This window comes from Somniosus microcephalus, unplaced genomic scaffold, assembly GCF_052327205.1.
Source record: "Somniosus microcephalus isolate GS21.2 unplaced genomic scaffold, FLI_Smic_1.0 unresolved_chr1, whole genome shotgun sequence".
Taxonomy (NCBI): Eukaryota; Metazoa; Chordata; class Chondrichthyes; order Squaliformes; family Somniosidae; genus Somniosus; species Somniosus microcephalus.
In genome coordinates, this window is record NW_028225179.1 from 4,459,456 (window position 1) to 4,485,375 (window position 25,920).

Sequence of the window (25,920 nt, forward strand, 5' to 3'; positions counted from 1 at the left end):
CTCTAACCCACAAAAAGCTGCAGATGCTCGGGATTATTTGGAGCTTTCATGGCTGTGATCGATACATTGTTGTAAGGTGAGGATATGAAGCGATAAGCAGCAAAGCCGGGGAAACGGGTCTGAGCTGCAGATCAGCCATGATCAAATTGAATGGCGGAGCAGGCCCGAGACGCTGAATGACTTACTCCTGGTCTGAATGCACCTGTGTCCCACGGACTGACCTTCGATAATATCACTGGAAAGATCAAAGTGAAACTACCGGGAATGGGATAATAATAGAAAATAATGAAATGAGCAGAAACTCTAATCCCCACCGCAGCCCACATAATCCTGGGGGATGGAGATTTCCACAGCGATTCTGCTCTAAATGTGGCCCAACCTATTTCAATATTGTATAGTACCCCATACCTAGATTATCCCTCTAAAGGAACAGGGCTCTGCCTTAACCTGTAACCTTTATAGAATGTGGATTTCAGTGAAATCCAGGATTTTTCGAGCCCCTGTCCATGGTTTCATTTTTCTACCTGAGATTTTAGATTTAATTTATTCCAGGTGTTGCTGCAAAGACCGAACTCTTCCCGTCCTAAAGACACAAATTCCTCACTCAATTGCCAGCCTAAACTCCCACATTGAAAGCGCTGAGTTTGGAGCTCCGGGGGCGGTGTAAACACTGAAAGATGTTGGAGAATTGGGGGAGTTCAGTTGCTGCATCGACAGGACTGAGCCGTGTGACGTCACAGGGGGGACCCTGAAGCTGCTTCTGTTGAAGGTGTTGCAGCGATGCGGTCAGAGCCCGGCTTTCAGTACATTGACAGAGAGAAATGTGAGCAAAGTATTATTCCAATCATTGGGCGGTTTCATTTCAAAACACTTGCAATATCAATTTGTATCTAATTAGTGCAGCACAAACATGACAGTGTAGGGAGTTGACACGCTGCCCAAATGACTGGAAGTAATGTCAATACTCCTGATGCTTCCTGATCCCACGGGAAGTGTCCCTCAATTATAAATGGTTTTCTCTCAATCACTCATCTCACAGACTCAGTTGAGCCCTGTGTCCAGTGCAAAGAGTCACCATCACTTCTCCGACAGAATGAGAGTTCCGTACATTGCATATCCATTTACCATCTTACCGCCAGTTATACAGGCAGTAATGATTTACTATCCGATTATAGCAGCCGTTGGAATCCCCGGTAAGAGATTATCTTCCATTACTGAAGTTGTGAATCAGGGTTGACTCTGTTTCTGCTCCTATCTCGGTAAGTGTCCTTTTCTCACTGTTTTTCACAAGTCAATTGAAAGGCAGAAATTCAGTGACTGTATTTCCCGCTGTACCTCGTTCATTGACTGATAATTTTTTGCATTTTTTAGTTTCTTTAAACCCCATAAAAACTGCAGATTATTTTCTGCATTTAATGTCTTTCCAATGATTCCATTTTAACTGAGAACTCGTGCAATGTGTGATTCCATGGAATATTTTCATTCCATTGTTTCCATGCCCGGCCAAATTTTCTCTCCTCCCCTTCTTTCCAGTAACACTCGGTAATACCTGACAAGGACTATATTTTGCTGAACATTCACTGTGTTATAAAATGCTCCAGTTTTTCCCCCTCTGACTCCCGCTGGGGATCGGTCGACTGACGGCCGCTCCTGGATATATACCTGGGAATCTGGACAGTCAGGACTGGGATTTGTTCAGTCTCATTAATCAGAATCTTCCCGCTCTTCTCAGTCTGTTTCCAGCAAAGTGCTGGATATTGTTCCTGCTGAACACACTCCATGCCGAGGGTGGGTTTGTGCTCCATGCAGGGACATAGGATCTCGCCCTGGTCTTCTCTCCTGACCGGTCACCAGCCTGTTCTCAGACTCCTCTTCACCCACCGGGCGGGCACTGTGCTGCCTGTCACATCCCTTCCAGCAGCTCAGACCGGGAATCCAATGCAGTGAGAGAGTAATTGAAACAAAGCAGCGGCACTCTGTGAAACTCTCCTGGGTTTGTCCCCATTTGAAAAATCCGTTTCAGCTTCCATCACCCGCATTTTACCCAGAGCACCGATCAGAAGCCGGGTTCTGGTCCCTTTATACAAACCGGACACTTTTATTGTTCAGATCATACACTTGCATGTTGATATAACACCGGCTGAACTCTCAGCCAGCCTGTCCGCCCGGTCAAACCGCTGCTCACTACCAAGTTATAATTAGTTTCCTTCTGATCCTTACAGTTAGAAGATATTTGTAAAGACAGTTAACCAGCCTGTCCCGATATCCCTTCATCACCTCTTCCTCCATCAACCTATCCACTCTACTCTGAAACTGAGCATAGCTTCTGCCTCAACCACTAACCCTGGAACTGAACTCCACTGCCTCCCAACTCTCTTTGTAAAGATGTTTCTCCCGCTCCCTTTTCCAATGTTCCGAATGTCTTCTGTTCAATCTTGTATCTATGACACCTCGTTCTTGACCCCATCATTTGCTGGAATCAATCTGCTTCTATCTACCTTCTCCCATCCTTGCAACATTTTAAACACTTTGATCATATCGCCCTGTAATCTGTGTCTGTGTTACATTCCTCTGGCTCAGATTCATAGTTTAGTGTGACTGAGCCCTGGGTATGAAACCGGTGTATTTTAACTCCTACTTTACAAAGAATCAAATTCTCCCCTTCAGCTGGGAAACTGAAATCTCACATTCAGTGGAATGAGTTCCCAATACCCGCTGCTACTAAAAGTTCCAGGTTGCTTTTTGAACAAATGTGATCGGCATCAAACTAAAATATTTCTACTATTGGTTTTTAAACTCTGCCAGGTCTGTTTAAAGATGTTACTCAGTAAGGACATAGTGAAGTGAGTTGTCTCACTGTCCCACTGACTCTCACAAATCTCAGGAACAATGCAGCCTAATGCTCCCATTGGAAGCTTCGCTCCTGTATTAATAAGTCTTTCTCTGAATATTACAGCTCACAGGGTCCATTGTGGCTCGGTGTCCTGCACCAAGAGTCCCCATCATTTCTCAGAGATAAATAAAGTGGAATGTATTGTATATCTGTTTGCCATGTTCCCGTTCTACAAGCGGTATTTGGTGTTCCCGCTAACTGATTCTGAACTTACTGACTTTGTGAATCAGGGTTTATGTGTGTCACTGGTCTTTGTACATGCCCGATATTTCTTCTGTTCCTTCTGAAGAATTTGTTTTGCTTTTTCCAAATCAATGTCAGAATTTAATTGAATATCACATCCTCCCTGTCCGCCATCTTCCTTGAGTGATATGTTCATTGAGATCATAATGCACATATAATATCCAGCAAAAGCTCCAATTGTTATCTTCATTCAATGTCCTGTCAGCGGGGGTAATTTTAACTGTAAAAACCGTCAGCACACGATGCAATGGAATGTTGGTCCCCATATTCACAAGTTGTAATACAGTGTCAGTTATTTCCCTGCTTCAGATAAAGTTTCACACAGAAATTATTAACAAAGGTGAGATTGCACAGTATTGGAGGTAACCTTGTGAGACGGGTTGGTAGTTGCTTGCGAGGAAGGAGACAAAAAGCAGGGATAAATGTTGATGGGATTTTGTTTTTTTTCACAAGGGTGTTTAAATTCGAAAGTGAGCAAGTGATGCTTCAGTTAAATCGAACCTTGGTCAGACCCCATCTGGAGCACGAGTTCAGTCTTGGGCACCGCATCGCCGGAAACATGTATTCGTCTTGAAGGGAGTTCAGCGCAGGTTCGCCTGAATTACACCGGGGCTTAAAGGGTTAAATTGTGAGGACAGATTGCATAAACTTAGTTTGTATTCCTTGTGTTTAGAATGTTGAGGGGTGTTATATACGAGTTATTTAAAATGATAAAGAGATTCGATAATGTATATGCAGAGAAACTGTTTCCTTGGTGGAGATTGGAGAACGAGGGGACATGATCTTAAAATGAGAGTTATGCCATTTAGGAGGGACATCAGGAAACACTTTCTCACACAAAGGGCAGTGGAAACCTGGAACTCGTTTTCCCAAAAGCCCGTCAGTGCTCGGTCAATTGAAATTTTGAAGACTGTGATGGATATAACTTTTTATGGTATGAGTATCATGGGATATGGAACCAAGACAGGTAAATGGAGTTAAGGTGCAGATCAGCCAGGGTCTAATGTGATGTTGGAAAAGGCTTGTGGGGCTGAATAACCTCCTCCTGTGTCCCTGTGTAACTGTGCATCAAGCTCCCAAGTCATCAGCATTTCTGCAATGGGAGTTCCATTAATCGCGTGTCCATTTTCAGTGTAACTGGTATAAGTGATTTCTGAAGTTATACTTGTCGCCCGTGGAGTTCCCGGTGAGGCATTGTAACCGGTTATTGATTGTATAAGTCCGTGTCTCTTTGTATTACTGCTCTCCTTGCGGGTCTGCTCAGTTGCTGTGTTTGTCCGGAGGTGATTATTCTACAGATTACGGGTCTGTTTCAGAAATTCTGGGAATATCACGCCCTAACTGTCCTCCCTCTTCCTTTTGCGATATGCTTATTGATATTATAATGTTCTGTGCTTTAATGGTTATATTCGGGACATTGCATGCAGAGTGAGCCCGGAGACTGAAGGAACGGAGAGCTGGGGAAATAGAAACATTACGGCACAGCAGTAAAGATATTTTTATTTTTAACTGACGACATTGGTGGTTGGATTCTCAGAGTGATGGATATTCTTTTCTTCATATTCCGTCATTGCACTTGGAAATAGAAACAAGTGTAATTGACGGCAATCGTTGTGTAACTAGATCGTTTGTTATTTAAGTGTCACCACTGTTTAAAGTGTGACTCTAAGTAAGGCGGGACTATAATTAATAAACCATTGAAACACTGATCCAATTGTTGAATCAATTAATGGTTTAGTGCATGATAAATGTGGCGAATAATTTTAGCAATTTTGTAAAATGCTGCATATTTTAGATAAAGAAATTACCGAAATGGTTTGAGTCATTACAAAATATTGGTAACATTGTGAAAAAATTATCCCATCACATTTGGTGCATAGTAACTGTGTCCAAACCTTAGAAGTGCCGCCCTAACAGCCCTGTGGGAGCAACTTCACCACATGGACTGCAGCTGTTCAAGCAGAAGGTCCACCTCAACCTGCTCAGTGTCACTGGACAGCACCTCATATCTCTTATCTCTGATTCGGGGGCAGTACCTTTACAATATATTTCTGTATCCATGGAGATCCCACCAGCTGCTTAACTATTTAAAAATTATACACGCCTAAAATCATGTCATATCATTTCCACCGAAGTGTCTCTTGTCTAAAGATGGTTCTGCAGGAAGACAGTGACTTATTTCTACTTCACCTACCTTATCTTGCAAAGGCTTTTCCTTCTGCACAGAGTTGTCTCTGATATATATAGTTCTCGTTTTTCTCTCTCTCTGTCTCTGTCTCTCAATCTCAATTTTACTTTCTCCCTCTCTCTCCCCTCTCCCTTTCACTGACTCTCTCTTTTAGTCTCTCCCTATCTCGTTCTATCCGTCTCTCATTCTCTCTCTCTCCCACACACTCTTTCTCTCTCTTATTCTGTACCAATTAACCCATGACGCTTCTTTCCATGTCAAGCTGACAACCTGCCATACGACACATTATCCTGAGTGAAACTCTGATATTGTTGATTGTTTATTCCGAATGCTCAGTTGTATATATTTCCCATATCTGCTAGGATGTAATTTTGGAAAATCTTACAGACCAGGGTGACAGGTTCTCAATATTGCTCGTGTGTCGGATTAATTTTACAGATGGATTCGTCCAATTCAGAGGTACAACCTTCCCACTAAAACTTTCTGAAGCTGAATCTCGGCAGGTACTTTGTTGTCATGGGTTGGACAGCAGCCGCTATTGTCACTTGCACTGGTCTTTGCTGTAAGCCTCGGATCGCCGCCATCACCTCCCTCTGAAGTTTCAGCCATTATCAGAGGTGACAAAAGCGAGGTCGGGAGTGTGCTCCGTCTTACTACGTGTACTTTGGAAGGTTCAATTGTTCCTGGGATCACAGAACAAGGTCAGCTTGTTTGTTGCTGCTCACATCTGACCTACTCCCCCTTGCGGTGATTGTTGGAGTTTGCCCACATGATGTTGAACTGTTCAAGGCACCGATGTCAGGACCTGGGGTTTCCAGCGAGGGGAAGTCGGTTGATCAGGTGAACTGTCCATCTGACTTTTTCCTGTTCTAACGAAGGGTCATCGACCTGAGACGTTAAATGTGTTTCTCTCTCTGCAGATGCTGCCTGACCTGCTGAGTATTTCCAGCATTTTCTGTTTTAATTTCAGATTTCCAGCATCCGCAGTATTTTGCTTTTGTTGAAATGTCCATCCGGTGGTTTGTAAACAGAAACTGGTCGAGTTGACCCACAACAAGTCGCTTTGTAACATGGTGTTTGACATTTGTCTTTTCAACAGTTTTTAGTCTTTCCCCCCAGTCTGAGAATCCAACCTGACAAATACGAGGATGCTCTGACCTCCGCCTGGTATCTGCTCCCCTCTCCTGGCCACGGATCCAAACCCGGCGATGATCTCACCATCGGTGCTCCCCGTTTAGCATTTACCACATTTCGGGCCGGCTTCATTCTCACTGCTCCTCACCCATCATTTATCTCCCAATTTATAACTGACCATTCAGTACTTATTTTCAATCACTTTAATTTCGTTTTGTTTTCATTCGTTCTTCTGTCACTGAACTGCTACTTGTTGCTATTAATTATAACTCATTAACTGGCTGTCCATTTGCTCGTACAATTAAAGGGCTGGTAATTTACTCGGGACTCGTCGGGATTCCTTGCACTTCTGATGAAGCTGTGATGATGGAAAAGGAGCAGCTCTGAGGAAATTCCCAGAGAATCCATTTTGTTCATGTTTTAATCTTTGCTGGAGGCGTTTATTTCCACTTATTTACTCCAGACTCTCTTATACTGAACATTGCAATTTTATGTTAAAATTGTTATCAACTGCCCAATCCTAGCAGCGGTAACGAGTTCAGTTCCCATTCCCAGATCCTGCAGTAAAGTACATTTCACACCAAATACTGTGAAACTGGCTCCCTTGCTGTAATCTGAAGGCTGATTCCCTGCTTCTGTCTGTTTCCCATTTACAGCGAACGTGATGACGATTGTGATCCTGTCGCGGGGAAAGTGCGGTCTCTCCAGGTGTATCACCCGCTATCTGGTGGCCATGGCGGCGGCGGATCTACTGGTCATTATCACTGATGTGATACTGGTTCGGATTAATGATTATTATTTCCCAACTAACTTCCTGTTCCTCACACCTGTGTGTTCTTTCCTCATCGCCCTGATTCATGTAGTCAGAGATATTTCTGTCTGGTTAACAGTCGCTTTTACTTTTGATCGTTTTGTTACCATTTGTTGCCAGAGGCTGAGGACTAAATATTGCACTGAGAAAACTGCAGCCATGGTTATAGGAACCGTGTGTCTGCTGTTCTGTTTGAAAAACATTCCCTGGAACTTTGCATTTGGACCCTGGTATACTATCGACAACGTGCCCTGGGGCTGTAATATAAAACTAGATCATTACACTGTAACTGCGTGGGTAGTATTTACCTGGATCCACCGCTGTTTCACCCCACTGCTCCCAATATTCCTGATGCTGCTGCTCAATGCTCTGACCGTAGGACAAATTTTGGCGGCCAGTAGAGTCCGCAGGAGGCTGAGGAGCAGCAAGAATGATGCGAATCACAATGATCCGGAGATGGAGAACCGAAGGAAATCCATTATCTTACTCTTTGCTATATCCGGAAACTTCATACTGCTCTGGACGACGTACGTGATAGTTTTCTTCTTAATCCGATTTACAAACCGTTATTATTCAACAGGTTTCAATGACCCGATGCTTATCGCAGATTGGACCAGCTATATGCTCCTGCTATTGAGCTGCTGCACAAACACGTGTATTTATGCAGTAACACAGACTAAATTCAGAGAGGAGCTGAAGATTGGGATGAAATATCCACTGAGAATAATATTTAAATTAGTTTTGCAACGAAAGGTTCGGAGGAATTCCCAGCATTAGACCTGCATTGCATCTCATATCCCATCCTGTGTTCTTGCATCTTTTACCGGAACCCCAACAGGCTCCATCTCTGCCCCAGGCTTCTCCAGATATAACGCTGGCCTCTATCTGACAAGGCCCGCGTGTTTCCATGTAAGAGTCAGTGAGCAAGGTAGAAGAGCTAGCATCATGTGGATGGTAAGGTTATAAAAGTGGTAGGGGTTTAATTGGATTAAATCAAACTCTGGACACAAAGAAATACAAGACCCAGCATTGTGGTTTAGGCTGATGTGAGAATGGGATGTTGATTGCTGGATGAGCGTCAGAACACGTGGGTTACACCAGTTGAGTGTGAAAGGAGAATAAGCCCGTCTGTAATTAATATTTAAATAATATAAGGACATGAACAATAACTGTGGCGGCTTATGTGTGTGGATTGCCTGGAGAACAATAAACAGATCATTAAAACAATCAGCATGTGCTGTCTTTGGACTTTTACTTTCTCTAGCTCGTGAACAGCTGCTCCATCACCGGTGGGACTGTGGGATTTATTGGAACTAAAGCGATGTTGTTTCCTATAGTGAGACTCCTGGACTTGTGCCGATGAACAGTGGTGAACTCCGTTCCCAGCCACTGACTCCATCCCTCTCCCTAACATCTGTCTGCGGCTGACCCACACTGTTCACAACCTTGGGTCATATTTGACCCTGGAATCAGCTTCCGAGTATCCGCAGCATAATGAAGACCGCCTATTTCCACCTCAGTAACATCGCCCGTCTCCACACTTGCCTCAGCTCATCCACTGCTGAAACTCTCACCCATGCCTTTGTTACCTCTAGACTTCACTATTCCATCGCACACCTAGCTGGCCTCCCACATTCCACACTATGTAAACTTGAGGTTATCCAAAATTCAGCTGCCTGTGTCCTTACTCGCACCAAGTCCCGTTCACCAATCACCGCTGTGCTCGTTGAGCTACTTTGGCTCCGGCTTAAAGCCTCGATTTCAAAATTCCCATCATAATATTCAAATCCCACCATGGCATCGCCTCTTCCTATCTCTGTAAACTCCTCCAGCCCCACAACCCCCCGAGTTATCTGCGCTCCTCTAATTCTGCCCTCTTGAGCATCCCTGATTATAATCATTCAACCATTGGTGGCCGTGCCTTCTGTTGCCTCGGCCCTAAGCTCTGGAATTCCCTCCCTAACCCTCTCCGCCTCTCTACCTCTCTTTCCTCCATTAAGACACTCCTTAAAACCTACCTCTATGACCAAGCGTTTGTTCACCTGCCCGAATTTCTCCTTATGCATCTCTGTGTCGTTTTTTGTCTTTTTATGCACCTGCGCAGTGCCTTGTGACGATTTACTACTTTAAAGGTGCTATGTAAATAAAAGTTGTTGTTATTGTTGTTGCTTCCAGCATCGAGTTCCCCTGCACTTGTGTCTATGAACAAGGATGCTTCCAATAGTGAGACCCATGTCCCTGTGTCTATGAACAGTGGTGTTTCCAGTAGTGAGTCCCCTGTCCCGGTGTCTATGAACAGTGGTGTTTCCAGTAGTGAGTCCCCTGTCCCTGTGTCTATGAACAGTGGTGTTTCCAGTCGTGAGTCCACTGTCCCGGTGTCTATGAACAGTGGTGTTTCCAGTAGTGAGTCCCCTGTCCCGGTGTCTGTGAACAGTGGTGTTTCCAGTAGTGAGTCCCCTGTCCCGGTGTCTATGGACAGTGGTGTTTCCAGTAGTGCGTCCCCTGTCCCGGTGTCTAGGAACAGTGGTGTTTCCAGTAGTGCGTCCCCTGTCCCTGTGTCTATGAACAGTGGTGTTTCCAGTAGTGCGTCCCCTGTCCCTGTGTCTATGAACAGTGGTGTTTCCAGTAGTGAGTCCCCTGTCCCGGTGTCTATGAACAGTGGTGTTTCCAGTAGTGAGTCCCCTGTCCCGGTGTCTGTGAACAGTGGTGTTTCCAGTAGTGAGTCCCCTGTCCCGGTGTCTATGGACAGTGGTGTTTCCAGTAGTGCGTCCCCTGTCCCGGTGTCTAGGAACAGTGGTGTTTCCAGTAGTGCGTCCCCTGTCCCTGTGTCTATGAACAGTGGTGTTTCCAGTAGTGCGTCCCCTGTCCCTGTGTCTATGAACAGTGGTGTTTCCAGTCGTGAGTCCACTGTCCCGGTGTCTATGAACAGTGGTGTTTCCAGTAGTGAGTCCCCTGTCCCGGTGTCTGTGAACAGTGGTGTTTCCAGTAGTGAGTCCCCTGTCCCGGTGTCTATGGACAGTGGTGTTTCCAGTAGTGCGTCCCCTGTCCCGGTGTCTAGGAACAGTGGTGTTTCCAGTAGTGCGTCCCCTGTCCCTGTGTCTATGAACAGTGGTGTTTCCAGTAGTGCGTCCCCTGTCCCTGTGTCTATGAACAGTGGTGTTTCCAGTAGTGAGTCCCCTGTCCCGGTGTCTATGAACAGTGGTGTTTCCAGTAGTGCGTCCCCTGTCCCTGTGTCTATGAACAGTGGTGTTTCCAGTAGTGAGTCCCCTGTCCCGGTGTCTATGAACAGTGGTGTTTCCAGTAGTGCGTCCCCTGTCCCTGTGTCTATGAACAGTGGTGTTTCCAGTAGTGCGTCCCCTGTCCCTGTGTCTATGAACAGTGGTGTTTCCAGTAGTGAGTCCCCTGTCCCAGTGTCTATGAACAGTGGTGTTTCCAGTAGTGCGTCCCCTGTCCCTGTGTCTATGAACAGTGGTGTTTCCAGTAGTGAGTCCCCCCCGCTGAATTCCCCCCCCCGCCGAATTTCCGCCCCACCGAATTCCCCCCCGCCGAATTATCCCCCTCGCCGAATTCCCTCCCACTGAAATTCCCCCCACGCTACTCAATTCCCCCGTCTAATACCCCTGTGATACGCTCTTCTCCCCCGTTTAATACCCGTGATACGCTCTTCTCCCCTCTGAGCTACTCACTTCCCCCTGTCTAATACCCCCGTGATACTCTTCTCCTCCCCAGCTCATCTAATACCCGTGATAGATACTCTCTTCTCCCCCGTCTAATACCCGTGATACTCTCTTCCCCAGCTTGTCTAATACCCCTGTGATACTCTTTCCCCCCAATACCCGTGATACTCTCTTCTCTCCCTTGCCTAATGCCCGTGATGCTCTCTTCTTCCCCCCAATACCCCCGTGATACTCTCTTCTTCCCCCCATCTAATACCCCCGTGATACTCTCTTCTTCCCCCCCATCTAATACCCCCGTGATACTCTCTTCTCCCCCCGTGTAATACCCCCGTGATACTCTCTTCCCCCCTAATACCCCTGTGATACTCTCTTCTCTCCCTTGTCTAATACCCGTGTGATAGTCTCTTCCCCCCAGCTCGTCTAATACCCCCGTGATACTCTCTTCCCCCCCAATACCCGTGATACTCTCTTCTCCCCCAGTACCCGTGATACTCTCTTCTCTCCCTTGTCTAATACCCGTGATACTCTCTTCTCCCCCGTCTAATACCCCTGTGACTATAGCTCCGTGACATCCCCCCTATAATACAACCCATTAAAATCCCCCATAATACCCCTGCGTACTACACCCTCGTGAAGTTACCCCACCGTGAAACTCTCCACCTATAATTTCCCCCCCGTTTAATCCCCCTCTGAATTCCCCCCACTTGTAGAATTCCCCTCGCTTATCTCCTGCGCCCCCCCTGCTGTATTGTCCACCCGTGTGCCACTCCTGTAAAATAACTCCCCCTGTATAATTCACCCCATCTCCCTGTACACTCCGCCCCCTGTACCTCTCTCCCTCTGTGAAACTCCTTCCCTCCTCCCCCTTGGTGAAACTCCACAGCCCCCCCTGTATAAGACCCCCATATATCTCCATCCATGTATAATCACCCCGCCCTGTCAATCTCCCTCCCCACCGCTGGTGAAACTCCACAGCCCCCCCTGTATAAGACCCCCATATCTCCATCCCTGTATAATCCTGCCCACCCTGTCAATCTCCCTCCCCACCGCTGGTGAAACTCCACAGCCCCCCCTGTATAAGACCCCCATATATCTCCATCCATGTATAATCGCCCCGCCCGCCCTGTCAATCTCCCTCCCCACCGCTGGTGAAACTCCACAGCCCCCCACTGTATAAGACCCCCATATATCTCCATCCATGTATAATCCTGCCCGCCCTGTCAATCTCCCTCCCCACCGCTGGTGAAACTCCACAGCCCCCCCTGTATAAGAGCCCCATATCCTCCATCCATGTATAATCCTGCCCGCCCTGTCAATCTCCCTCCCCACCGCTGGTGAAACTTTATTTTGCCCCGTGTGTGAATCACTCACTTACCTGGTGTGGCTCCAAATCACAACTCTCTTTAATTTGCTTTAATTCACGTCCAAACAAACAGACAATGTAAAACACTCCCCCCGCACCGAGCACAAAATGGCTGCCCACCCGCACCGAGCACAAAATGGATGCCTCCCCCCGCACCAAGCACAAAATGGCTGCCTCCCCCAGCACCGAGCACAAAATGGCTGACCCCTCGCACCGAGCACAAAATGGCTGCCTCCCCCCGCACCAAGCACAAAATGGCTGCCCCCCCGCACCGAGCACAAAATGGCTTCCCCCTGCACCAAGCACAAAATGGCTGCCTCCCCCCCCCGCACCAAGCACAAAATGGCTGTGGCCGCTCACTCTGTCGGTGGCTGTAAAATGAGTGTCTGGAACATATTTGGAGAGAGATTGAGAAGCCTGGGAATAAAGGAGGGTGAGAGTGTGAGATGGGGGGCATGAGAGATCAGAGGGGGGTGCAGACGTGGAGCAAGAGATGACGGACATTCCCAACCTTCCCGCACAGTACCGTCCCAGCTCCAGGTATGTTCCTCACTGCAGGAAGATGTTTCCCCCCCCCCCCAACCCCCATCAGTGTAGTGGGAAACAAAACCTGAGCTGGGTGTCCCTGAACAGAGAAAAGACACACAGAGATTTGGGTGACATAGGAGGCCATTCAGCCCTTCGAGCCTGTCCCACCAATGTTAGATTGTGGCTGATCTGCACCTCGACTCCATTTACCCACAGGAGAGAGGCAGAGACGTAGAGGGAAAGAAACTGTTTGACTTGGCGTTATACAACAAACCGGGTGATGGTGAATCAGCCTCCCGTTTCACATCTCGCCCTATTGTAACATTGATGGAAATCAACCTCGGGAGAGATGTGACGCAGGATGCAGGTTTATTGTCACTGGGTTCACACTGTGGCAGCGGGTCAACATCTGGCCCAGTGAGAGGGACTGAGGAGCAGAAAGCAGAGATACGGAAAGTGAGAAGGACAAAGAGGCAGAACGGAGTGAGAGGGAGCAAGATTGGGAATAAGAGAGAGAGAGGGAGCCAGAACCAGTGAGAGGAGCGGAGATCAGAAGGCAGAGAAACTGAGATTCAAATTATAAAGAGAGGCAGATGGACAAAGAGAGAGGGAGAGAGTGGCTGGCAGAGAGAGAGAGAGAGAGAGAGAGAGAGTTAGGGAGAGAGGCAGAAATAGAGAGTTGGAGATCGAGAAAGACAGAGAGTGCTGCAGAGAAAGAGTTGGAGAGGCAGAGATATCAAGAAAGACGTAGATACAAAGAAGATTCGAGAGGGAGATGAAGGGATGCAAAGATTAACGTTGCAGGAAGAGATAAAGAACAATGGAGAGAGAGAGATTGACGTAGAGATACAGATATAACGAAAGATGTGCCGATACAGAGATGTGACTCGAGAGGGAGGGAGGTGGAAAGTGGAATATACAGCTTACATTGGGCGATCTGGAGAACTAACTCCAGTGGAAATTCAAGCCCCCCGATGTGTCTACGGGGACAGGTGTCTCTGACTGTACAGCCTGGCCTGCGTGTGTCTCTGTCACTGGTCCCAGGCTGCAAGGGACAGACAGATGGGGAAATAGGGAGAGAGAGAGAGGGAATGGGACAAGTTTAGAGCAAAGAAGGAGGCCATTCGGCCCCTCATGTCTGCGCCGGACGATTCATAAAGCTATCCAGCCTAATCCCACTCTCCTGCTCTGGGTCCGTCGCCTTATCGGTTACGGCACTTCTAGTGCATATATGGCTCCTGGTTATTGACCTCTCTGCTGGGGGAAAGCAGTCCTTCCCATCCACTCTATCTAGGCCCCTCATCATTTTATACACCTCCATTTAATCTCCCTCAGTCTCTATTCCAAAGAAAACCAACCCAGCCTATCCAGTCTTTCCTCATAGCTAATAAAGGAAAGTATCTAGTCTGCCATCTTCAGTGCCTTTTCTACAGAGGTAGAGAGAGAGAGGGTGGTGCAGAAAGATGTACAAGTTACATTGGGGGGAGCAAGCGATGGCAATGAATCGCAGGGTGATAAACAGACACATTGGCGGCCAGGCAGGCAGCCTGTGCTGAGGGTGCCTCGGTCACTCTCCTCCCTCTGAAGGAAGCACTTCTCCAGGATTCCACCTCCCAAAACACTCTCTCTCTGCATCGTCACGTTGCAGCTTCTGGAGAGAGAGAAATGAAAATTGATTAAAAGAAAGCACGCAATGAATTAAAAAACTACATGCACAGCTCTGACCCAGGAAATGGAGTTTATTTTGCTGATTTGTCATCATTTACTGGTTTCTAAAAATGTCCCAATCCTCTGGCCTAACACTAATCTTGGCAACATTGTCTGCCTTTTCTTTCAATGTGATCCCATCTTTAACTCCCTTAGTTAGCCACGGATGGTGCGTCCTCCTCGTAGAGCCTTTCTTTCTCACTGGAATACACCTTTGCTGAGATTGATGAAATATCTCCTTAAATGTCTGCCACTGCTGAGCTTGCGTCTTACCCTTTCATCTATTTTCCCAGTCCACTTCAGCCAACTCTGTCCTCGTACCCTTGTAATTGCCTTTATTTCAGTTTAGGACACTAGTTTCAGACCCAAGTTTCTCACCCTCAAAATAAATTTGAAATTCTACCAATCACTCTTTCTTAGGGGATCCTTTACTATGAGATCATTAATTAATCCTGTCTCATTACACATTACCAGATCTAAAATAGCATCTCCCACTTCTGGCATTTAACAGTCACCTCCATCTGCGTCCCCCCCTCTCTCTCCCCATCGCTTGTTCTCTTTCCCCCTCTCTCTGTTCCTATCTAGCTCCCCATCTCTGTCGCTCTTTTTCATTCACTCATCTGCTCTCTCTCTCTGATTCTTTCCCTCTATCTCAGCTTTAATCTTGATTAAAATGTATTCTGAAATGTTTCTGTCTCAACATTTAAAATAACGACAAATCCAATTGCATTTTTTAAGTTAAGGGGGAAAAATTCGGTTGCAATGCAAAAAGAGAGAGAGAGCAAGCGAGAGAAAGCTCGAGAGAAATAACAACAACAATTAGATTTGTATAGTGCCTTTAATGTAGTTAAACCTCCCAGGGAGCTGCACAGGAGTGTTATAAAACAAAATTTCACATCGAGCCACACAAGAGAAAGATGGCGAGAGAGAGAGAGAAAGCTGGCGAGAGAGAGAGAGAGAGACAAAGAAAGATGGCGAGAGAGAGACAGAGAAAGCTGGAGAGAGAGACGGAGAAAGCTGGAGAGAGAGACAGAAAGCTGGAGAGAGAGACAGAGAAAGCTGGAGAGAGACAGAGAAAGCTGGAGAGAGAGACAGAGAAAGCTGGAGAGAGAGACAGAGAAAGCTGGAGAGAGAGACAGAGAAAGCTGGAGAGAGAGACAGACAGAGAAAGCTGGCGAGAGAGAGAGAGAGAAAGCTGGAGAGAGACAGAGAAAGCTGGAGAGAGAGAGAGGAAGCTGGAGAGAGAGAGAGGAAGCTGGAGAGAGAGAGAGGAAGCTGGTGAGAGAGAGAGAAACCTGGAGAGACAGAGAAAGCTGGCAAGAGAGAGAGAGAGAGAAAGCTGGCGAGAGAGAGACAGAGAAAGATGGCGAGAGAGAGAGACAAAGATGGCGAGAGAGAGAGAAAGCAGGCGAGAGAGAGAAAGCTGGCGAGAGAGAGAGAGACAAAGATGGCGAGAGAGAGAGAGAGAAAGCAGGCGAGAGAGAGAAAGCTGGCGAGAGAGAGAAAGCTGGACAGAGAGACAGAGAAAGCTGGAGAGAGAGAGACAGAGAAAGCTGGAGAGAGAGAGAGAGAGACAGAGAAAGCTGGAGAGAGAGAGACAGAGAAAGCTGGAGAGAGAGAGAGACAGAGAAAGCTGGAGAAAGAGACAGATAAAGCTGGCGAGAGAGACAGAGAAAACTGGAGAGAGAGAGACAGAGAAAGCTGGAGAGAGAGAGACAGAGAAAGCTGGAGAGAGAGACAGACAGAGAAAGCTGGCGAGAGAGAGAGAGAGAAAGCTGGAGAGAGACAGAGAAAGCTGGAGAGAGAGAGAGGAAGCTGGTGAGAGAGAGAGAGAAACCTGGAGAGACAGAGAAAGCTGGCAAGAGAGAGAGAGAGAGAGAAAGCTGGCGAGAGAGAGACAGAGAAAGATGGCGAGAGAGAGAGAGAGACAAAGATGGCGAGAGAGAGAGAGACAAAGATGGCGAGAGAGAGAGAGAGAAAGCTGGCGAGAGAGAGAAAGCTGGCGAGAGAGACAGAGAAAGCTGAAGAGAGAGAGACAGAGAAAGCTGGAGAGAGAGAGACAGAGAAAGCTGGAGAGAGAGAGACAGAGAAGACTGTTTAAAATTAATATTGAACGTACCAAATGAAGTACAAAGACTGTTTAAAATTAATATTGTTTAAAAGTAATATTGTATGTACCCAACAAATGTCAAATCGATTGACACCTACAGAATGTTGGAAAACTGTACCTTTTTGCTATGTAAGCTTTGGCAATATGGTTCTCTGTAAACTTTCATGCCAATAAAGCATTTTAATTGGAATTGGAATTGGAATTGGAAAGCTGGAGAGAGAGAGACAGAGAAAGCTGGAGAGACCGAGAGACCAGCCCAGAGACACAGTAAGGCCCGGGGACAGAGAGAGAGAGAGCGAGGTCGCGGGAACAGAGAGAGAGAGAACCCGGGAACAGAGAGAGAGATCCCGGCAACAGAGAGAGAGGACATCGGAGCAGGAGGGAGCGAGAGAGCGTGAGAGAGAGAGAGGAGAGGAAACACCAGCTGGAGAGAAAAAGCTGGAGAGAGAGAGAAACAGAGGCCTGAACCGCGAGACCGGAGACCGGGAGGAGCAGCCCGAACCAGGACAATAAATAAGAGGCCTGGGGAGGGGGAACCCGAGAACGCGAGGCCCAGAGACCGCGGGATCGGAGACCGGGAGGAGCGGCCCGAACCGGGAAAACAAGTAAGAGGCCTGGGAAGGGCGAACCCGAGGCCGCGAGGTCGGAGAACGGGAGGAGCGGCCCGAACCGGGAAAACAAGTAAGAGGCCTGGGGAGGGTGAACCCGAGACCGCGAGGCCCAGAGACCGCGGGAACGGAGACCGGGAGACCAGGGCAGAAAACAGCCTGGTCAGTCAAAAAACCCGGGGGCCTGAGACCGACACGACGACACGAGGAGATCCGCCCAGAGCGCGGAAAGCGAATGAGTCCGGGGCACGGAGAGTGGACGAGTTTGGAACACGGAGAGAGAGAGCGAGTCCGAGACCCGGAGAGCGAGTGAGAGAGTCGGAAGAGAAAGAAAAAAAAAACGGAGAAATAAGTTTTACCTAATTCTACCTAAGTTTCATTTTAGTTAAAGTTAGTTCGGAAAAAGTTTAAGTTTATTTAAATTTAGTTCGAAAAAACCTGAAAAAAGAACAACAAACCCGCGAGGAAAAGGAATAGAAACCCGAGAGAAACGATAAACTACCCGAACCAAGATCCTGTGAGAGAAAGAGAAAGATAAACCTTTAAGAACAGCTATATCAAAGATGAACCCCTGAAAAACTCCCAATTTTGGACCTAAAAGTGGGCTAAGGTGGAACATGACACAAAAAAGAGGAAAAAAAGATATCTATCTGAGACAAAAAACAAACGACTACAATGAGCAGGGAAATGATATATCCTGAGCAATGCACAAAAAATAAAGCAAAGGAAAAATACAAGTACACAACACTAAAAAATAACCCAGAGATCCTCTACGTTGACTATACCACACACAAAGGGACTAAGCTGAAGAACAACCTCATATTCTACACCGAATACGTCACCTCCTGGAAGGAGACTTTACAAAAACACTACGCATACGTCTCCAGTGAAGGTATTGGCAGTGGAGGCAGACTGAAAATATGTAAAGATGGAAACCTAGATAAAGATGACCCCCTGCTAACCATAAGCTACTACAACAAAAATAGAAAGATCATGATACAGGGGAATGTGGAAAATCTGGACTCCTTCGAAAAGGAATTCCCCCAGTTGAAAACTAAGGCAGACACAAAGAAGACCAATGGACAGGAAGCAAAAGAGAGTCGAACAGAGGATGATGAGAACCAAGTGGAGGAAGAAGAAGAGAGACCAGCAGAGGAAAACACCTCCCTGTCCATCTCCACACCCCCCACACCTCTCAACGAAAACAAAATGATGAAAGAGAATCTGGCCAAACTAGAACTTGATTTCAACGAATACAGAGAAACACTGGCCAAGAATCTGAAGGAGGAATTCAAACAGCTAAAAACGGAACACGAATCCACCATCCACAAGATGACAAAGACCATAGAGGAGCAAAGAAATGAGATCAAAGAACTCCGTACTCAACTAAACAAAACGAAGGAGACCGTAGAAAGGCTCAGCAGGCAACACAAACCTCTTAAGGTCCAAAAACCTGAGGACACAAAAACAACACACACAAGGACACAGAACCCGCCGGATGCCACCCCACACGACGACACACCGAAAGCCACAAACCCCGCTCCAACCAGCCCTCAGTCGAATCATGCCCAGACTACTGCTACCCAGTCCTCGCACACAGGAACACAAAAACCGACAGATACCCCCCCAAACGAGGACACACCGAAAGCCCCAAACCCCGCTCCTGCCACACAACATATCCCAGAAACCCAGCCAACAACCAGCCACCAGGCGAGTCCTACCCAGACTACTGTTACCCAGTCTGAAAAACCAGCCCCTCAGGCGGTCCTGCTGACCGACTCCAACGGAAAGTTCCTGGACCCCCAGAGGCTGTTCCCAGACCATCAAGTCCTGAAAAAATGGTGCAGCAACACAGACCAAGCAATGAAGATCCTGAACAAAGAATCCCTTGGAAGCCCCAAATGGATTGTGATCCACACAGGCACGAACGACCTACGCACCCAACAGGAAGGCACTGCTAGGGCGGTGAGCAGGATGGCGGAAAAGGCCAGCAGGGAATTCCCCGAGGCGCGGATCGTGATCTCCACACTACTGCCCAGAAAGGACACCCCAGCCTATATAATCCACAACACCAACAGGGAGATCGACACGAGATGTTCTGTCCTCCCCAACGTCTCCCTGGCCCATCATCCAAACATCAACACAAGGGACCTCTATGACAAAATACATCTACTCAAACAGCGGATGTGGGTCTTCGCAAGAAACCTCATAAACACTGCCAAAAGACGCAGCCCTCCCACCCCCTCTACCATTGGGAGCCCAAACAGGACCACCAATGTCCCCCACCCCCCATTACAAAACCAACAACAGAACCGTGCTTTTATACCTGACCCAAGACCCCCCTCTAGACCACAGACTGTAGACCAAGAACTGAGAAAGATCATGACGATGCTGAACAGCCTGATAGAAAGCCGGAGAAATTATTAATATTGTTATTTATCATTATCATTATTGTTATCTTATCAGTATTATTACTATTATTAGATAGATATATGTGCATGCCTCATGAAATTTATACTAAATCATCATTTAGCATTATAGAAAATAGTGTTTCCACACTCATCCCACGAAATAGGTCCATTTTATTTCGTTTTATTGAACTATATAAATGCGTTCTTTCCACATAAGCTGCTGGAATATCCAGGGCCTCCGCTCCTCAACTTTTGGGATGAAGAGTACAGACCCTGAATTCCTAAAAGCTATAAAAGACATTGATATAATTGTGTTAACAGAAACATGGTGCCAAAAGGACGTGCCGACCCACTGTCCCCCAATGTACCATGAAATCATTGTGCCCTCAGTAAAGAACACTAAAACACGCAAGGGCAGGACCTCCGGGGGAATATTGGTGTGGTATAAGGGAGAACTGGACAAACACATCTCACCGGTAAAACAGGGAAAATCACACGTATGGCTAAAACTAGGTAAAAATATAGGAATAGCAAAAAAAGATGTTTACTTATGTGCGATCTACATACCTCCAATAGAATCGCCATATTTCGAAGAGGAGTTATTTGATACTCTCCACATGGAAATCAGCCATTTCCAGGCCCAAGGAAAGGTGATAATATGTGGGGACCTAAATGCAAGGACCGGTTGTGAACCTGACTTCATAGACCCACAGGGAAACAACCATGTGTTTGGCCAGACCCCTTTAGATGTCACACCAGCCATCGCAAATCGGAACAACCTTGATCATGAAATAAATAAAAGCGGTAGGGAGGTAGTGCAACTCTGCCGAGCCTTAGGCCTGTACATAGTTAACGGTAGGTTCAGAGGGGACTCCCTAGGGAGACTCACATACTCCTCAAATCTTGGGTCTAGTGTGGTGGACTATACAATCACTGACCTGGACCCCTGCGATATCAACTCATTCACTGTCAGGCAGCAATCCCCCCTCTCAGACCATAACCAAATAAATATGTACCTTAAACTTTCTGCCCAAACTACAGACACAAAAAAGGAACCCAGTAAGCTCCATAAAATAAACCAGACATACAGATGGGCCCCAGACAGTGGAGAAAAATTCATCACAGCACTAAAGTCACCTGATCTCACAAGTAAAATACCAAAATTTAAAGAAAACCCATACGAGATCACCAGAGATGGTGTAAACATGGCCATAGAGGATATAAATATGATCTTCCATGAGGCAGCTGTAAAAGCCGACCTTGTGAAACAGAAGAGGAAGTGTCACAAAAGACAAAATAAAAATAAGAAATGGTTTGACCACGAATGCAAAAATGCCAGAAAAGACCTGAGAAAAATATCAAACCAAAAGCATCGCCAACCAAACAATCCGGACCTACGTACTAGTTACAATGAAACCCTCAAAAGATATAAACACACCATTAGGAACAAAACACAAAACTATACCCACAAAATACTCGAAGAAATTGAAAACTCCACCAATCCAAAACAATTCTGGGAAATGTGGAATAACCTGAGTACAACACAATTGCAAGCATTACCAATCCAAGATGGCGACATCTGGAGAACACATTTTGAAAACCTCTACAAAGACATCCCAATAAACGAAACAAACCCAAGTCAACATCAGGTCACAGAAAAACTCCACACATTAGAAGCAACAATTAAAGACAACCAAAACCCTCTAGACTCCCCAATCACATGGAAAGAACTGGCCACAAAAACAAAATCTCTCCACCTAAAGAAAGCCTGTGGCCCAGACAACATCAAAAATGAAATGCTCAAGTTCAGCAATATGGAGATGCAGGGTGCGGTACTCAAATTATTCAACATCATATTACGTTCAGGCTGTTTTCCCGATATCTGGTGCCAAGGACTAATCTCCCCCATATATAAAAGTGGAAACAAATCAGACCCAAATAACTACCGCGGCATCTGTGTCAACAGTTGTCTAGGGAAGTTATTCTGCAGTATTCTAAATAGTAGATTACTTGATTTTCTTAACAAACATAATATCCTCAGAAAAAAACAAATAGGCTTTCTTCCAAAACACCGCACCGCCGACCATATCTATACCCTTCACACCCTCATTGGAAAACATATACACCAAACAAAAAATGGGAAAATATTCGCCTGTTTCATCGACTTCAAGAAAGCCTTTGACTCTATATGGCACGAAGGGCTCCATTATAAACTTCTTCAGTGTGGAATAGGGGGCAAAGTCTATGACCTTATTAAATCAATGTATCTGAAAAACAAATGCGGGGTCAAAATTGGAGACAAACGCACCGATTTCTTCACCCAGAGAAGAGGCGTCCGGCAGGGCTGCAATTTGAGCCCGACCCTGTTCAACATATACATAAATGAATTAGCAGACATGCTGGAGCAAAGCGAGTCACCAGGTCTCCGTCTCCTGGATGGAGAAGTGAAATCCCTGTTCTATGCGGACGACCCGGTTCTGCTGTCTCCCACAGAACAGGGATTACAGCAACAACTAGACCTACTCGACAAATACTGCCAAAATTGGGCTCTAACAGTAAATCTAAAGAAAACCAACATCATGATTTTTCAAAAAAGGCCCAGATGTCAGGAAAACAAATACCAGTTTACCCTCAGTGATACCACTATAGGACACACTATGAGCTACACCTACCTTGGTCTAACTATTACAGCATCAGGGAGCTTCAGCATAGCAGTGAATGCACTAAAAGAAAAAGCCCGAAGAGCCCTATATGCAATAAAAAGAAAATTCTACAACATCCAAATCCCAATCAAAATCTGGCTCAAGATATTTGACAGCATAATCCTGCCCATTGCACTGTACGGTAGTGAAGTATGGGGCCCGCTAAATCACCAAAGCTACACTAAATGGGAAAAACACACAATAGAAGCCCTACATGCAGAATTCTGCCGAAGCATCCTTCGCATCCAAAGAAAAACGCCAACAAATGCATGCAGAGCCGAACTAGGCAGATACCCACTGATAATAAACATCCAAAAACGAGCACTAAACTTCCTAAATCACCTCAAATCTAGCTCCCCAGACACCCTTCATTTCAAAGCCTTTCAGACCCAAGAGCTAAACCCAGAAAAGAGTCCCCTGAGTCAGCTGCTACTGAAACTAAGTACTCAGCCGGACCCTGACCAGCCCCAGACCAACACAGCCGTCCAAACACCAATCCGAGTGAACCAAATCATTAAACAATGCAAAGAAACCTACCTGGAACATTGGAACGAAATAACCAAAAGCCAAAGCAGATTAGAATGTTACCGGGCCCTAAAAAGAGAATATAAACTGGCAGACTACCTCACGACCATCAGAGACACAAAACAGAGACAGACCTTCACCAGGTACAGACTAAGCGACCACCAACTGGAAATTGAAAAAGGCAGATACAAGAAATCCTGGCAGCCTAGAGAGAATAGAATATGCGATCAATGTCTGACCGGCGAGGTTGAAACAGAAATGCATTTCCTCCTAAAATGCGAAAAATTCAACACATCAAGAAACATATTATTCAACAAGCTAAGCCAAACAACCCCAGATTTCAAGGAATTGGATGACCTGTCAAAATTGAGATTAGTCCTGGGAGAAGGAGACAGACCATACCTTGGGGCCAAATATGTAACAACATGTCACAACCTGAGGACTGTTTAAAATTAAGACTGTTGAAAATTAATATTGAACGTACCAAATGAAGTACAAAGACTGTTTAAAATTAATATTGTTTAAAAGTAATATTGTATGTACCCAACAAATGTCAAATCGATTGACACCTACAGAATGTTGGAAAACTGTACCTTTTTGCTATGTAAGCTTTGGCAATATGGTTCTCTGTAAACTTTCATGCCAATAAAGCATTTGAATTGGAATTGGAATTGGATAGCTAGAGAGAGAGACAGAGAAAGCTGGCGAGAGAGACACAGAAAGCTGGCGAGAGAGACAGAAAGCTGGCGAGAGAGAGACAGAGAAAGCTGGCGAGAGAGAGACAGAGAAAGCTGGCGAGAGAGAGACAGAGAAAGCTGGAGAGTGAGGCAGAGATAGCTGGAGAGAGAGACAGAGAAAGCTGGCGAGAGAGAGACAGAGAAAGCTGGCAAGAGAGAGAGAGAGAAAGCTGGCGAGAGAGAGACAGAAAGCTGGAGAGAGAGACAGAGAAAGCTGGAGAGAGAGAGAGAAAGCTGGAGAGAGAGACAGAGAAAGCTGGAGAGAGAGACAGAGAAAGCTGGAGAGAGAGACAGAGAAAGCTGGAGAGAGAGACAGAGAAAGCTGGAGAGAGAGACAGAGAAAGCTGGAGAGAGAGACAGAGAAAGCTGGCGAGAGAGACAGAGAAAGCTGGCGAGAGAGACAGAGAAAGCTGGCGAGAGAGACAGAGAAAGCTGGCGAGAGAGACAGAGAAAGCTGGCGAGAGAGACAGAAAGCTGGCGAGAGAGACAGAGAAAGCTGGCGAGAGAGATACAGAGAAAGCTGGCGAGAGAGAGACAGAGAAAGCTGGCGAGAGAGACAGAGAAAGCTGGGGAGAGAGATACAGAGAAAGCTGGCGAGAGAGAGCGAGACAGAGAAAGCTGGCGAGAGAGACAGAGGAAGCTGGCGAGAGAGACAGAGGAAGCTGGCGAGAGAGAGACAGAAAACTGGCGAGAGAGACAGAGAAAGCTGGGGAGAGAGATACAGAGAAAGCTGGCGAGAGAGAGCGAGACAGAGAAAGCTGGCGAGAGAGACAGAGGAAGCTGGCGAGAGGGAGACAGAGAAAGCTGGCGAGAGAGAGACAGAAAGCTGGTGAGAGAGAGACAGAGAAAGCTGGCGAGAGAGACAGAGAAAGCTGGCGAGAGAGATACAGAGAAAGCTGGCGAGAGAGATACAGAGAAAGCTGGCGAGAGAGATACAGAGAAAGCTGGCGAGGGAGAGACAGAGAAAGCTGGCGAGGGAGAGACAGAGAAAGCTGGCGAGGGAGAGACAGAGAAAGCTGGCGAGGGAGAGACAGAGAAAGCTGGCGAGAGAGAGACAGAGAAAGCTGGCGAGAGAGAGACAGAGAAAGCTGGCGAGAGAGAGACAGAGAAAGCTGGCGAGAGAGAGACAGAGACAGCTGGCGAGAGAGAGACAGAGAAAGCTGGCGAGAGAGACAGAGAAAGCTGGCGAGAGAGACAGAGAAAGCTGGCGAGAGAGAGACAGAGAAAGCTGGCGAGAGAGACAGAGAAAGCTGGCGAGAGAGATACAGAGAAAGCTGGCGAGAGAGATACAGAGAAAGCTGGCGAGAGAGAGAGAGAGAGAGAGAGAAAGCTGGCGAGAGAGAGACAGAGAAAGCTGGCGAGAGAGAGACAGAAAGCTGGTGAGAGAGAGAGACAGAGAAAGCTGGCGAGAGAGACAGAGCAAGCTGGCGAGAGAGAGACGGAGAAAGCTGGCGAGAGAGAGACGGAGAAAGCTGGCGAGAGAGAGACGGAAAGCTGGAGTGAAATAGACACTAATAAATCCACAATCGGAACCACAGTAACATGCATTAAAATGTCTACCGCACATCTCATTGAAGCCTCAAATTAATGGCACTGCCCAAACCACCAGCATTATTGTGGAATTATAACACGGGTTGACGCTGAGGACTTTGATTTCCTCTTGGGGGGCCTCTTTGTCCCGCACCAGGGGTTAACGTGTTTGTGCCACATTGCAAGGCCAGGGCTGCTTTAAACCTGTTGAAAACTCCAGGCCCACAATCCAACAGGAACAAGTTAACCCCAGGCCCCAGAATCCCAGGCTCCCCGAGAGGAAATGAAAGGCCGGGGTATTAAACAGACACAAACTCACGTGGGCCCATTGGGTGCAGCCTCTGGCGAAGGCTTCGGATTGTCCACTGCGGAGGAAGCTATTGTCCCAGGTATTCCTTGTCCCAAAGCGCTCTCGCTCTCTCTGCATCTTGGTACAGCTTTGCAAATATAATAAATGTCCTTGGGAGAAAAGAGAGAGAGAAATGAGATTGATTAATAAACAAAGCAATGATAAAAAAAAGCACAGCAAGAGCCCAGGGCTCCGTCTCTCAGTTACACAGACAATCTCCCAACAACATCCCATTACAAACAATTACATTACATTAGAAACCAGGGGATCTAAAGAGTTAAAGATGGAGACAGAGAATTTGCACACAGCATACACACACACAGCAGATTGAGAGAAATGGCCCTTCTGGAGGAAGGAGGGATTAGGACTGGGACCCTCCCACCCTCAGGACTGGGACCCTCCCC

At 46.7% G+C, this 25,920-nt stretch overlaps 1 protein-coding gene and 1 long non-coding RNA gene across 2 annotated transcripts; one reads left to right on the top strand and one right to left on the bottom strand.

Annotated features, from left to right (window-relative positions):
* Window positions 1–1,057: 1,057 nt before the first annotated feature.
* On the top strand, window positions 1,058–8,487 carry LOC147093327 (putative G protein-coupled receptor 139). Its single transcript, XM_085973892.1, has 2 exons — window positions 1,058–1,193; window positions 7,115–8,487. Exons 1-2 carry the CDS (start codon window positions 1,094–1,096, stop codon window positions 8,044–8,046), a joined length of 1,032 nt encoding a protein of 343 aa, XP_085830018.1. The 5' UTR covers window positions 1,058–1,093; the 3' UTR covers window positions 8,047–8,487.
* Window positions 8,488–12,331: 3,844 nt separating this feature from the next.
* On the bottom strand, window positions 12,332–25,622 carry LOC147093328 (uncharacterized). Its single transcript, XR_015074685.1, has 2 exons — window positions 25,487–25,622; window positions 12,332–14,488 (listed from the first exon to the last, which is right to left on the bottom strand). It is a non-coding gene; the product is annotated as an uncharacterized LOC147093328 (long non-coding RNA).
* Window positions 25,623–25,920: the final 298 nt, after the last annotated feature.

Coding starts and splice junctions, on each gene's coding strand:
- LOC147093327 (XM_085973892.1), top strand. CDS start 1,094: ATGAGAGTTCCGTACATTGCATATCCATTTACCATCTTACCGCCAGTT. Junction 1,194..7,114: donor AGCAGCCGTTGGAATCCCCG/GTAAGAGATTAT, acceptor TCCCATTTACAG/CGAACGTGATGACGATTGTG.